The 13631-nt window shown below is 44.7% G+C and overlaps 1 protein-coding gene across 1 annotated transcript in view; it reads right to left on the bottom strand.

The window, feature by feature from the left end:
- LOC145349233 (transmembrane protein 164-like) overlaps nucleotides 1-13250 on the bottom strand; it is a 52754-nt gene extending 39504 nt beyond the window's left edge. The window contains exon 1 of the mRNA XM_080197707.1: nucleotides 12216-13250. Coding sequence (XP_080053833.1) covers nucleotides 12216-12578 — 363 coding nt within the window. The 5' untranslated portion in view covers nucleotides 12579-13250. The remainder of the gene's footprint in view (nucleotides 1-12215) is intronic.
- Between the last annotated feature and the right edge of the window lie 381 nt (nucleotides 13251-13631).

Raw genomic sequence — 13631 nt, 5'->3', positions numbered from 1 at the left:
GCCAAATGGCCTTCTCCTGCTCCTATCTTCTATGTTTCTACGTGTACACATTGGCTGACTGAGTTTCCTGCAGTACAACAATAGCCACTTTTCACTTTATTGGTTACAATACGCTTTGTGCAACCCGGTGATTGTGAAAGATGTTACAGAAAAGCAAACCCTTCTTACTATTACAATTCTTTCAGCCTACCCTATTGAAAACATCCACTGAATACTCCGGGTTTTATGGCAGTACATCATTAATACACAATGGTTACTTATTGCCAACTTTCTATGGAAATTGATGTCATCATTTCTGAAAAGGAAAGTCTATTTTCACATGGTTTTTTTTGGAAAGATACTTTCCCCTTGTTAATGAGACTGGAATTGCAACATCCCACTGCATGGTTACACAACCTTTTGAGGCAGATCCCCATTATGCACAACGTCCAACATTAACTATACAAAAACTTTGGAGAGGCTGCATTTGGAGTATTGCTTGCAGTTCCGGTTGCTACACTGCCAGAAGGACGTGGAAGCTTTGGAAAGAGTACAAAGAAGTTTCACTCGGACGTTGGCTATGAGGAGAGGCTGAATAAACTAAGATTGTTTTCACTGGAAAGACGGAGGCTGAGGGGAGATCTGATAAGAGGCCTACAAAATTGCGAGGGGCACAGACAGGGCAGATAGTCAGAGGCCTTTCTTCCCCAGGGTGGAAGCGTCGATTAGACAGGGGCACAAGATGAGAGAGGGGAAAGCTTAAGGGAGATGTGCGGGGGAAGTTTTTCACGCACAGAGTGGTGGGTGCCTGGTACGCGCTGCACTGACCCAAGCTGGGAATTGAACCCAGGTTCCTGGCGCTGTGAAGTAGTAGAGCTAACCACTGTGCCACCATGCTGCCCACCAGGGTGATCAGAAATCCTTGGTCTAAGTCATAATACTCATGATATGCAAGGACAGCATGGGAAGGGTTCTGAATTCCGCTTTTAAGCAGGAACATTAACAACATTTAAGAGGCATCTGGATGGGTACATGAATAGGGAGGGAATGGAGGTATATGGACCGAGTAAGGGCAGGTGTTTTTTTTTCAGTTAAGTCAGGGCATCTTTTTGATGAAAGCAAAAGGCAGAATGGGCTCAAAGGGCCCAAACGCCCACTCCTGCTTCTAGATTCCATGTTTCCATCATGATCTGCACACAGGGTTAGAGGGCCAAAGAGCCTGTTCCTGTGCTGTATTTCCTTTGTTCTTTAGATCAGCTTGGTTAGCAGTGCTCTTACCTCAGAGTCAGAGGACTAGAAACACAAAATGTCTGGCCTGGAAAGACACCATCAATTCTGTTCATCTTGTCGGCACCAGATCAAAAAGATTGACCCAGTCTAATTCCACTCTCCAGCTCTTGGGCCACAAAGGTTAGTCCTTTAGGAAAGGAAATCTGCTGTCCTTACCTGGTCTGGCCTACGTGCAACACCAGTGCCACAGCAATGCTCTCAACTTCCTTCCGAAATGGCCTAACAAAACTCAGTACAAAGGCAAAGGCAATTAGGATGGGCAACAAACGTTGGCCCAGCCTCTATCAGCTTTTCAGACAGCCACCACATTCTTGGTGAAAAATAATCTCAGCTCACCGTCTAATTCTTTTGCCAATTATTTTAAATCTATGCCCGTTATTGACCTCACAGCTTTGGGAAAAAGGGCTTCCCTATACACTTATCTAGGCCTCGTGGCTCAGCGGATTGGCCATGGTAAACGGCCCTTTAGTTTCCAAAGGTGGGCAGGTTCCGTGGATTGACATTGGTAAATGCGCAGGATTATGGGGAGGGGGCAGGGGACGGGCCTGGTTAAGGCGCTGTTTCGGGAAGTCGGTGCAGACTTGATGGGCTGAATGGCCTCCTTCTGCACTGTAGGGATTCTACAGACTTCAATTCAATCTCCCTCTCTGAGGCCTGCAAATAAATATTTGCATTCTTAAAAGCGGAATTCAAGAACCCTTCCCATGCTGTCCTTGCAATATCATGAGTATTATGATTTAGACCAAGGATTTCTGATCACCCTGATGGGCAGCATGGTGGCAGTGGTTAGCTCTACTACTTCACAGTGCCAGGGACCTGGGTTCAATTCCCAGCTTGGGTCAGTGCATATTTGGAGTTTGCACATTCTCCCCGTGTCTGCATGGGTTTCCTCCAGGCGCTCTGGTTTCCTACCACAGCCCGAAAGATGTGCTGGTTAGGTGCACTGGCCATGCTAAATTCTCCGCCTGTGTATCCGAACAGGCGCTGGAGTGTGACAACTAGGGGATTTTCACAGTAACTTCATTGCAGTGTTAATGTAAGCCTACCTGTGACACTAATAAATAAACTTAATCTATTGGAAGAAAGAATCTTCAAACAATAGCATCTGCTAACCACTACCACAGCCAGGGACAACAGAGAAGGGACAATTCAAACTTCTCCTCTCTACCATGTAGAGCAGTAATTTCAGCAAATTATTTGCCACCGGGAAATTTTATTGCTGGATATCAAATTTTCTGCTCTGAAAATGGATCACAATTCTGTTTCCACCTCTGAAACCTGGTTCCACATTTATCTTAAATGTTTTCCTAAGCTCACTTCAAGCTGTGGGTGTCGCTGCCATTTATTATTTATCAATGCTTGGTGATAATTGTTACAATGGATACCAATTATATTTAAGAGAATCGAGTTAGTGGGCTTCAAACAGGTGTTGACTTGAGCACACAAAGGGGGTATTTGTCGAAACTGTAGTGTGGCTGGATTAGGCGGTATGTGACTGTAATGTTCAACTCTGTAAATAAATGCAAGACAGAGTAAAGCTTGACTCTTTCACCAACTGGCTTTCTGGAGCAGAAAGTGGCGAGTCATCCCGTTGCATAATTGTAGTTGCAGCTCAACACAAGGGAGTGGCTTCCTTGGTCATATTAGAGGGAAGTTCAGGGTCAATCACATTGAAGGAGGACTGGACATGGATGGTATTGCCCAAGAGCCATTAGTAAACCAGCTAATTTCTTTATTCATTTGTGGAACGTGGGCGTTGCTGGCTGACCAGCATCTATTGCCCATCTCCAGTTGCCCTTGGACAGTAGTTGAGAGCCACCCACAATGCTGTGGCTCTGGAGTCACATGTAGGCCAGGCAAGGAATGCCGATTTCTTTCCCTAAAGGAACGTTAGTGAACCAGATGGGTTTTTACAACAATGGTTTCATGGTCATCAGTACATTCTTAATTCCAGATAATTTTTATGGAATTCAGTTTCCATAGCGCTTCCCAAGGGAGTCAAATGCCTTGGTCAGATCGATGACGGCCGTGTAGAGTGGTTGATGTTGCTCCTGGCACTCCTCTTGAAATTGTCAAGCAACGAAAATCACGTCAGCTGCTCCATGGTTTGGTCAGAAGCCACACTGACTTTCCAGGAGGATTACTTCAGTGACTGGGGAAAGATACAAGAGAGGAATTGGGTGATGATCTTCACAGCAATGGAGATCAGGAAGATTCCTCGGTAGTTCCCACAGTCTGCTTTGTCGAAACAGCTGACTAAAGCAATGGATGATCTCTTCTCTTTCAAGTTTGAAAATCCTGTCCATTTCTGCATCTTTTCCAATCATACGTTTAATGGCAGCTTTGACTTCGACCATGCTTGGTGGGAGTCCAAACTCATCTTTAATAGCCAGTTGGGGAGGGGGATTTCCTCAAACATGACCTCATCTATAATTGTAACATGGTTTAGATGTTTCATTCTCTCTGTCAAATGCTGATGTTTTCACTATCTCAAGGGTTCCATCCTTACTCTACACCGATTTGAGGCCGAGTGTTTTGGGTCCACATATTGCCCTTTGATTTGATTTATTATTGTCACATATATTCGCTTACAGTGAAAAGTATCGTTTCTTGCACGCTATACAGACAAAACATATCGTTTCAATGCTCTGTTGAACTCGCTGTTCTCGAGTCAGTTGGTACATGTCCTCAGACTTTGTATCTTTCTTCTGAAAGAAGAAGGTGGAAGAGAGATTGTCTAGGGTGCGTGGGGTCTTTGATTATGCTGGCTGCTTTTCCAAGGCAGAGGGAAGTGTAGATAGTGTCAATGGTGGGAGGCTGGTTTGAGTGATGGACTAGGCTTCGTTCATGACCCTTTGTAGTTTCTTGTGGTCTTGTCAGAGCAGAAGCCATACCAAGCTGTGATACAACCAGAAAGAATGCTTTCTATGGTGCATCTGTAAAAGTTGGAGAGAGTCAGAGCTGACTGCCAAATTTCCTTAGTCGTCTGAGAAAGTAAAGGTGTTAGTGGGCTTTCTTAACTATAGTGTTGGCTTGGGGGGGGGGGGGGGGACCAGGACAGGTTATTAGCGATCTGGACACCTGAGAACGTGAAGCTCTTGACCCTTTCTACTTCGTCCCCACTGATGTTCAAAGGGGCACGTTCTCCTATGCGCTTCCTAAAGTCAATGACAATCTCCTTCGTTTTGTTGACATTGAGGGAGAGATTATTGTTGCCGCGCCAGTTCACCAGATTCTTTATCTCGTTCCTGCACCCTTTCTGGTCATTGTTTGAGATCCAAACCACGATGGTGGTGTCGTCAGCAAACTTGAAAATCGAATATCCCATTTAGAGAAGGATGTCTGCTGTCCTTACCTGGTCTGGGCCCTGTATGTGACTCCAGTCCCCCAGACCCAAGTGGTTGAACTCCTAACCCATGTCGAAAATGACCCAGCAAAATACTAAAGTCAGGGAAACTGGAACCAGGCAATAAACAACAACCTCCCCAATGATGCCCACTTTTCCAAAATTGAATTAAGAAAGTGCCCTCCAAGTTACATGCAGGCATTTACAGATGCACTTTGTGAAATGCAAGTTGGTGATTAACTGTTTTAAGAATCACCTCTCATGAATGGCTAATAATGCTGGGTGGATGCCAATAAGTAATATTAATGTAAAACATTAACTAGTTATTTAGCTCAAGCTCAATTAAATCTCTACCGTAACTATCATGATTGGAGAAGCAATTTAAAGCCAATCTCCCAAGAGGAATTAAGAAGGGACAATTAACATTGGCCTCATCAGGACATTCCCATTCCACGAATGAATAGGGAAAAAACATCAGGATTGTTTTGCACATTCCATTACCACTCGCTAATCTATTAACAACACTAGGGTTAATCATCAAGTTCTTTCTTATTCTGAAGTATAATTTAAACCCCATGTCCTGCATTTTCCTAGTCTTGCTGAAATTAGATTCAGTCACAAAACACTTATAGTTCTATTCACGTCCCATATTCCCGAGTGACAAGTGTTTTCTCCTCATTCCCCGCTCGTTTTGAGTAAGAGGTCAGTGAGAGCATCCCGGAAGCCTCGGACGAACCTGTGTCTGAGGTCACCATTGCTGATGTCAGAGCAGCTTTCTCCAAGGTCAACCCACAGAAAGTGACTGGCCCAGATGGGGTACCCGGACGAACATTGAGGTCCTGCATAGACCAGCTACTGGGGGTATTCGCGACATCTTCAACCTCTCTTTACAGCAATCTGAGGTCTCCACCTACTTCAAGAAGATGACCATCATCCCAGTACCAAAGAAAAGCCAGGCATGTCTTAATAACTACAGTCTGGTGGCTCTGATATCCATCATTACGAAGTGCTTTGAAAGGTTAGTCATGTCACAAATCAATTCCTGCCTACCAGACTGCCTGGTTCCATTACAGTTCGCCTACTGCTGCAACAGGTCCAGATGCCATCTCCCAGGCCTACACTCAACCCTGGAACACCTAGATAACAAGGACACCTATGTTAGACTCCTATTTATTGACTACAGCTCAGCCTTCAACACCATTATTCCTATAAAACTCATCTCCAAATTCCGTGGCCTGGGCCTCGGCTCCTCCCTCTGTGACTGGACCCTGAACTTCCTTACTCATAGACCACCATCAGTCAGGATAGGCAACAAAGCCTCCTCCACAATCACCCTCAACACCAGTGCTCTGCAAGGCTGTGTCCTCAGCCCTCAACTATACTCCTTATACACCTAAGACTGTGTGGCTAAATTCCCCTCCAACTCGATCTTTAAGTTTGCTGATGACACCACTGTAGTGGGTCGGATCTCAAACAATGACAGGACAGAGCACAGAGATGAAGAATTTGGTGAACTGGTGCAACCAAATAATCTCTCCCTCAAATGTCAACAAAATGACGGAAATTGTCATCGACTTCAGGAAGCGTAAAGGAGAACATGCCCCTGTCCACATCAATGGGGGAAAAGTAGAAATGGTCAAGAGCTTCAAGTTTTTGGGTGTGTAGATCACCAACAACCTGTCTTGGTCCCCCTGCTATAGTTAAGAAAGCCCACTAACACCTCTACTTTCTCAGAAGTCTAAGGAAATTTGGCATGTCTGCTACAACTCTCACTAACTTTTACAGATGCACCATAGAAAGCATTCTTTCAGGTTGCATCACAGCTTGGTATGGCTCCTGCTCTGCCCAAGACCTCAAGAAACTACAAAGGGTCGTGAATGAAGCCCAGTCCATCATTCAAACCACCCTCCCATCCACTGACTCTGTCTACACTTTCTGCTGCCTCGGAAAAGCAGCCAGCATAATTAAGCACCCCATGCACCCCGGACATTCTCTTTTCTACCTTCTTTCGTCGGGAAAAAGATACAAAAGTCTGAGGTCACGTCCCAACCGACTCAAGAACAGCTTCTTCCCTGCGACCATCAGACTTTTGAATGGCCCTACCTCGCATTAAGTTGATCTTTCTCTCCACCTTAGCTATGACTGTAACACTACATTCTGCACTCTCCCCTTTCCTTCTCTATGAACGGTATGTTTTGTCTGTGTAGCACGCAAGAAACAATACTTTTAACTGTGTATTAATACATGTGAAGATAATAAATCAAATCAAAAATCCACCCCTGTTGTCTGTGAGACAGGAGTGCAAACAAGTACAGACAACCCCAAAGCTCTTTCACAATTCAATGAGGTCATGGGTAATCTGTCATCCAACTCTAAGAACATAAGAAATAGGAGCAGGAGTAGGCCATCTCACCCTTCGAGCCTGCCCCACCATTCAATAAGATCGTGGCTGATCTGAAGTGGATCAGTTCCACTTTCCCGCTTTCTCTCCATAACCCTTAATTCCCTTGCCTGTCAAAAACCTATCTACCCCTGACTTAAATATGTTTAGCGAGGTAGCTTCCACCACTTCAAAGGGCAGAGAATTCCAGAGATTCACCACCCTTTGAGTGAAGAAGTTTCTCTTCAACTCAGACCTAAACTGCACCCCCCCCTTATCTTGAGGCTGTGCCCTCTAGTCCTGCTATCCTTTCTAATAGGGAAGAATCTCTCTACCTCTACCCTATCCATACCCTTCATTATATTATACATCTCTATAAGATCCCCCCTCAACCTTCTAAACTCCAACGAGTACAGACCCAGTCTATTTAGTCTCTCTTCACAGTCCAACTACCTCATCTCCGGTATCAGCCTAGTGAACCTCCTCTGTATTCCCTCCAAGGCCAATATATCCTTCCACAAGTGCGGCGACCAAAACTGCACACAGTATTCCAGCTGCGGCCTCACCAGTACCCTGTACAGTTGCAGCAAGACCTCCCTACTTTTATATTCTATCCCCCATATACTCACCTATATAACTCTATATACTCACCTTTGCCCCACATCTCTTAATGCCTTTAATAACAAAAATCTATCATCTCAGATTTATAATTAATAATTCTATCAGTTATATTTGCGGAATGAATTCCAAACTCCGATCACAATTTGCATTAACAAGCGTTTCATAATTTTACTTTGGGATATGGTTCAATAGGAACAACTTCTTGGGACAGTCAAATTAGTCACAGTACAATGGGGGAGGAATTTCTGGTGTGTATACCAGATGGTTTTCTGATCCAATACATTGAGGAACCAACAAGGGAACCGTCGTCTCGGACTGGGTATTGTGCAATGAGAAATAATTAGCTGGCAATCTAGTTGTGAGAGAACTTAGTTAAGAAAGTCCACCAACGCCTCTTACTTTCTCAGAAGAATAAGGAAATTTGACACATCAGCTGTGACTCTCACCAACTTTTACTGATGTACCATAGAAAGCTTTCTGGTTGTCTCACAGCGTGGTATGGCTCCTGCTCTGCCCAAGATCGCAAGGAACTACAAAAGGTTGTGAATATAGTCCAATCCATCAGGCAAACCAGCCTCCCATCCGTTGACTCTGTCTACACTTCCCACTGCGTCAGCAAAGCAATCAGCATAACTAAGGACCCCATGCCGCCACCCCCCCCTCTTCTTTCTCCGGGAAAAAGATATACATGCTAAATATAACGACTCAAGAGCAGCTTCTCTTCTGTTGCTCAGCCTGGAGTCAGCGGCAATCGCACCCTGCCAGTCCAGAGTCAGCGGCTTCCACACCCTGCCGGTCTGGATCATAAAACAGTACAGCACAGTACAGGCCTTTTGGCCCTTGATGCTGTGCTGAGCTATGTCCGAACCCAAGATCAAGCTATCCCCACTCCCCATCATTCTGGTGCACTCCAGGTGCCTATCCAATCAATAACTGTTTGAAAGCTCCTAAAGTGTCCGACTCCACTATCACAGCAGGCAGTGCATTCCACAACCCAACCACTCTGAGTAAAGAACCTACCTCGGACATCCTTCCTATGTCTCCCACCACGAACCTTAAAGTTATGCCCCCTAGTAACATCCACCCGAGGAAATGAAGTGTTCGTGCAGAGACTATCTAACCCCCTCACCATCTTATAAACCTCTATTAAGTAGCCTTTCATCCTTGAGTGAACCTACCTCACATTAAGTTGATCTTTCTCCACCCTAGCTATGACTGTAACCCTACATTCTGCACTCTCTCCGTTCCTTCTCTATGAATGGTATGCTTTGTCTATATAGCATGCAAGAAATAATACTTTGCACTGCATACCAATGCATGTGACAATGATAACACCTCAAATCAAATCCTTGGGGATGAGTGACCATAACATGGTAGAATTCTTTGTCAAGTAACGTAGTTGATTCTGAGACCAGAATCTTGAATCTCAGTAAAGGTAACCATGATGGTATGAGGCATGAATTGTCCATCATGGATGGGAAACATTACTGAAAAAGGATGGAGGGTGGACATTTGAAGAACAAATAAATGAACAAAAGTTGTTTATTCCTGTTTGATGCAAGAGTGGCAAGGGAACTGTGGCCTAAGCATGGCTCACAAAGGAAATTAGAGATATGTTAGATTCAATGAAGAAGCATATAAATTGGCAAGAAAAAGAAATAGGCCCGAGGCTTAAGAGCAGTTTAAAATTCAGCAAAGGGATTGAATAAGAAAGGAAAAATAGAGTATGAAAGTAAGCTAGCGAGGAACATAAAAACTGATTGTAAAAGTTGCCATCAGTATGTAAAGGGGAAAAGATCGACAAAAATGAATATTGGCCCCTTACAGAAACAGGAGAATTCATAACGGGGAATAAAGAAATAACCGAGAAACTAAATTCGTACTTTGCTTCTGCTTTTACAAAGGAAGACGTGAACAATGTCCCAGAAGTTCTGAGAAGGGCAACTTTTACTGAAGAGTTGAACGAAATCAGCATTAGTAGAGAAATTGTTTTGGGAAAATTGATGGGATTGAAGGTGGATAAATCTCCAGGGCCTGATAATCTTCATCCCAAAGTACATAAGCCCTGGAAATAGTAGATCCATTGGTGGTTATTTTCCAAAAATCTTTGGACTCTGGACTAGTCCCTACAAACTGGAGGGTAGCTAATGTAAGCTCACTATTCAAAAAGGGACGTAGAGACAAAACAGGGAACTATAGACCAGTGAGCCTAACATCAGTGGTAGGGAAGTTGTTAGAATCCTTTATCAAGGATTTCATAGCTCAGCATTAGTAAATCAGTGGTATAATCAGAGACAAAGTCAGCATGGATTTACAAAGGGCAAATCATGCTTGATGAATCTATTGGAATTCTTTGAGAATGTAACTAAGAGAGTTGACCAAGGAGAACCAGTGGATGTGGTTTATTTAGACTTTCAGAAGGCTTTCGACGAAATCTAACATAACAGACTAGTATGTAAAGTTAAAGCCATGGGCTTATGGGTAGTGTCTTGAGATGGATAGAAAGCTGGTTAGCAGATAGGAAGCAAAGAGTGGGCATAAATGGGTCTTTTTCCAATTGACAGGCAGTGACTAGTAGGGTATCGCAGGGATCTGCGCTGGAATCCCTACTATTCACATCATATATTAATGATTTGGAAGAGGGAAGTAAGTGCATCATTTCAAAATTTGCAGATGATACAAAGTTAGGTGGGAGGGTGAGCTGTGAGGAGGATGCAGAGATGCTTCAGCGTGATTTGGACAGGCTGAGTGTGTGGGCATATGCATGCAGTACAATGTGGATAAATGCGTGATTATCTACTTTTTCACTAATAATAGGAAGGCAGATTATTATTTATAAGTGTAAATTGAGAAAAGTGGCTACTCAACGAGAGCTTGGTGTCCTCATGCATTAGTCCCTGAAAGTAAGGGATTTGATTTATTGTCATGTGTTGTATATAGTGAAGAGTATTGTTTCTTGCGTACTATACAGAAAAAGCATACTGTTCATAGAGAAGGAAACAAGAGTGTGCAGAATGTAGTGTTACAGTCATAGCTAGGGTGTAGTGAAAGATCAACTTAATGTGAAGGTATAACTGGCAGTAAAGGAGGCAAATGGTATGTTGGATTTCATAGCAAGAGAATTTGAAAAATGAGGATGTTTTACTGCAATTGTACAGAGCATTGGTGGGGCAACACCTGGAGTATTGTGTGCAATTTTGGTGTCCTTATCTGAGGAAGGATGTCCTTGCTAATAAAGGTGTGCAGTGGAGGTTTACCAGGCTGATTCCTAGGATGGCAGGTGTGTCATACAGGGAGACACTAAGTCAATTAGGATTCTATTAATTGGAGTTTAGAAGAGTGAGAGCAAATCACATTGCACGTTCCTGATGGTGGGAGAGACCAGAACTAGTGGTCATAGTTTGAGGATAAGGGGTAAATCTTTTAGAACTGAGGTGAGGAGAAATTTCTTCACCCAGAGTAATTGAAGCTGAAACGTTGTGTCATTTCAAGAAGAAATTAGATATGGGGAGAAGGAGGGAACAAGATATTGAATTTAATGATCAGCCACGATCAAAATGAAAGGCAGGGCAGGCTCGAAGGGCCGAATGGCTTACTCCTGCTTCTAGTTTCTAACAGATCATAACTCAAACTGCAATATATTTTTTGTACACTTTGTCAGTATTTGATTAATTATTCAATTACAGTTATGACAAAAGCTTCTCTTCCTACCACCCGTACCAACAGTTTGCCCCCAATAAACACTCACTACCCCTCATCCCCAACAAATCTGGTCATTATCACATTGCTATTGACGAAGCTTGCTTTGTGTAAATTCCTATATTCCAAAACTTCAGAAAATACCAAATGAGTTGTAAAGCACTTTGGGACATCTGGTGAATATGAGAAGGGCAATATAAACACAAGTCTATTTTCCTTCTTATCAAAGTAGACCAGACAGAAGATGAAATAAATTAAGGGGTGGCACGGTGGCTAGCACTGCTGCCTCACAGAGCCAGGTACCCAGGTTTGATTCCCAGCTTGGGTCACTGTCTGTGCAGAATCTGCATTCTACTCGTGTCTGTGTGGGTTTCCTCCCACAGTCTGAAAGATTCATAGAATTATACTGTGCAGGAGGTGGCCATTCAGCCCATCGAGTCTACACTGACCACAATCCCACCCAGGCCCTATCCCCATAACTGTATGCATTTACTCTAGCTCATCCCCCTGACACTTAAGGGGCAATTTACCATGGCCAATCCACATAACCCACACATCTTTGGACTGTGGAAGGAAACCAGAGCAACTGGAGGAAACCCACACAGACACAGGGAGAATGTGCAGACTCCACACAGACAGTGGCCCAAGCCTGGAATCAAACTTGGGTCCCTGGTGCTGTGAGGCAGCAGTGCTAACCACTGTGCTATCATGCCACCCCAACATTCAGGTTGGATGTATCGGCCATGGTAAATTCACCTTTAGTGTGTCCGAGCAGGCACCGACATATGGCAAGTGGGGGATTTTCACAGTAACTTAATTGCAGTGTTAATGTAAGCCTACTTGCAACACGAATAAACTTTAAAAACTTGAGGGAAAGGGAGTGAAAGAAACACAACATACCTGCAAGGCAGTAACAACATGGCAAGGATTCAGTAAATAGATAAGAGTTTTGGTAGCACACTTGAATCCGAGCTCCAACCCAAACGTCAAGCACAGGGCAACTTGCAGGAGGTTTTTACCCACAGTCTCTTCCCACTCGTGCGACAACACTGCTGGCGTACAGTGCTCCTGAAAGCCCCCACTGATTTTCCCGTAGGCCACCGCAATCTGCAGCAACGAGACGCTGACCATGAGGAGGGTCTCCAGGGCTCGCTGAGTGTTGGAGAGGAAAGCGGCACACTCCTCCCCGCCGTTGCCAGTGAAGTTGGGGTCCACGCCACCGTACAGCATGTCCAAGAGCGGCTCCAGCTCCAAGCTGGCCATCTTCGATCAGGGCGAACACAATACCAGCAGACGAGAGCCTTACTTCACATCCAGAATCACAGCACGAAACCTGAAACCGTCCACAGCCCACCACCGGGAGTGAAACCTGGCCCCTTATAAGCTGTTTTCAAGATGACATTTTCGCAGTTGACAGAAGCTGATTTAGATCTCAGGAAAGCTGTTCCTTGCTCTGTTCCTGTTCCTTTGTAAAATATATTTTTAAGTCACACCCGCCTATCAGCTTCAGAAATAACCAACATGAGACAGGATAATAGATTTTTTAGTCTATGAATTAACTACTCCCTCTTGGTTTGAAATAATTTGGAGAGGATTTCGACTTAAGGTCCAAAAAAAAGTCATTAAATCTCCTCATTAAATATCCAGATCACTAAAATAACTTTGCTTTCTCTTCCCGGGAGGGCTCAGCTTCCCAGGCGATGTATTTTCCGAATGGGGCAGAGATTGGAGTTCTGGGGCTGGACTCTCCAGTTTGGGAAAGTTTCCGCTGAAGGAGCTCCCCTTCCCGCTGCTACCCCGGCTCACGGCAGTCTCAGTGCCCGCTGCTGCTGCTCCTCTGCCGGCTGCTGCTTCCCTGCGGCTCCCGCCCAGAGCTCTGAACCCAAACCAGAATCCACCCACTCACCTGAGACCATGCACCTGGAGCCTCTACACCAACCAATCAGCTGGAGTCCCTTCACCAACAAATCACATGGAGCCCCTACACCGAACAATCACCTGGAACCTACACCAGCCAATCACATGGAACTCCCACACCAACCAATCACATGGCGCCCCTACACTGAACAATCACCTGGAAAACCTACACCAGCCAATCAGCTGGAGCCCCTACACCAACCAATCACCTGGAGCCCCTACACCAACCAATCACATGGAGCCCCTACACCAGCCAATCACGTGGAGCCGTAATCAGCCAATCACCTGGAGCCCCTTCACCAACAAATCACCTGGAACCCCTCCACCAAACAATCACCTGGAACCCCCACCAGCCAATCAGCTGGAGCTCCTACACCAGCCAATCACGTGGAGCCACAC

The sequence above is a fragment of the Carcharhinus amblyrhynchos genome, chromosome 10 (assembly GCF_965287045.1).
Source record: "Carcharhinus amblyrhynchos chromosome 10, sCarAmb.v2.hapA, whole genome shotgun sequence".
In the NCBI taxonomy this organism is placed as follows: domain Eukaryota; kingdom Metazoa; phylum Chordata; class Chondrichthyes; order Carcharhiniformes; family Carcharhinidae; genus Carcharhinus; species Carcharhinus amblyrhynchos.
The sequence above is the reverse complement of the archived record's forward strand: the minus strand, read 5'-3'. Positions and strand labels throughout refer to the sequence as shown.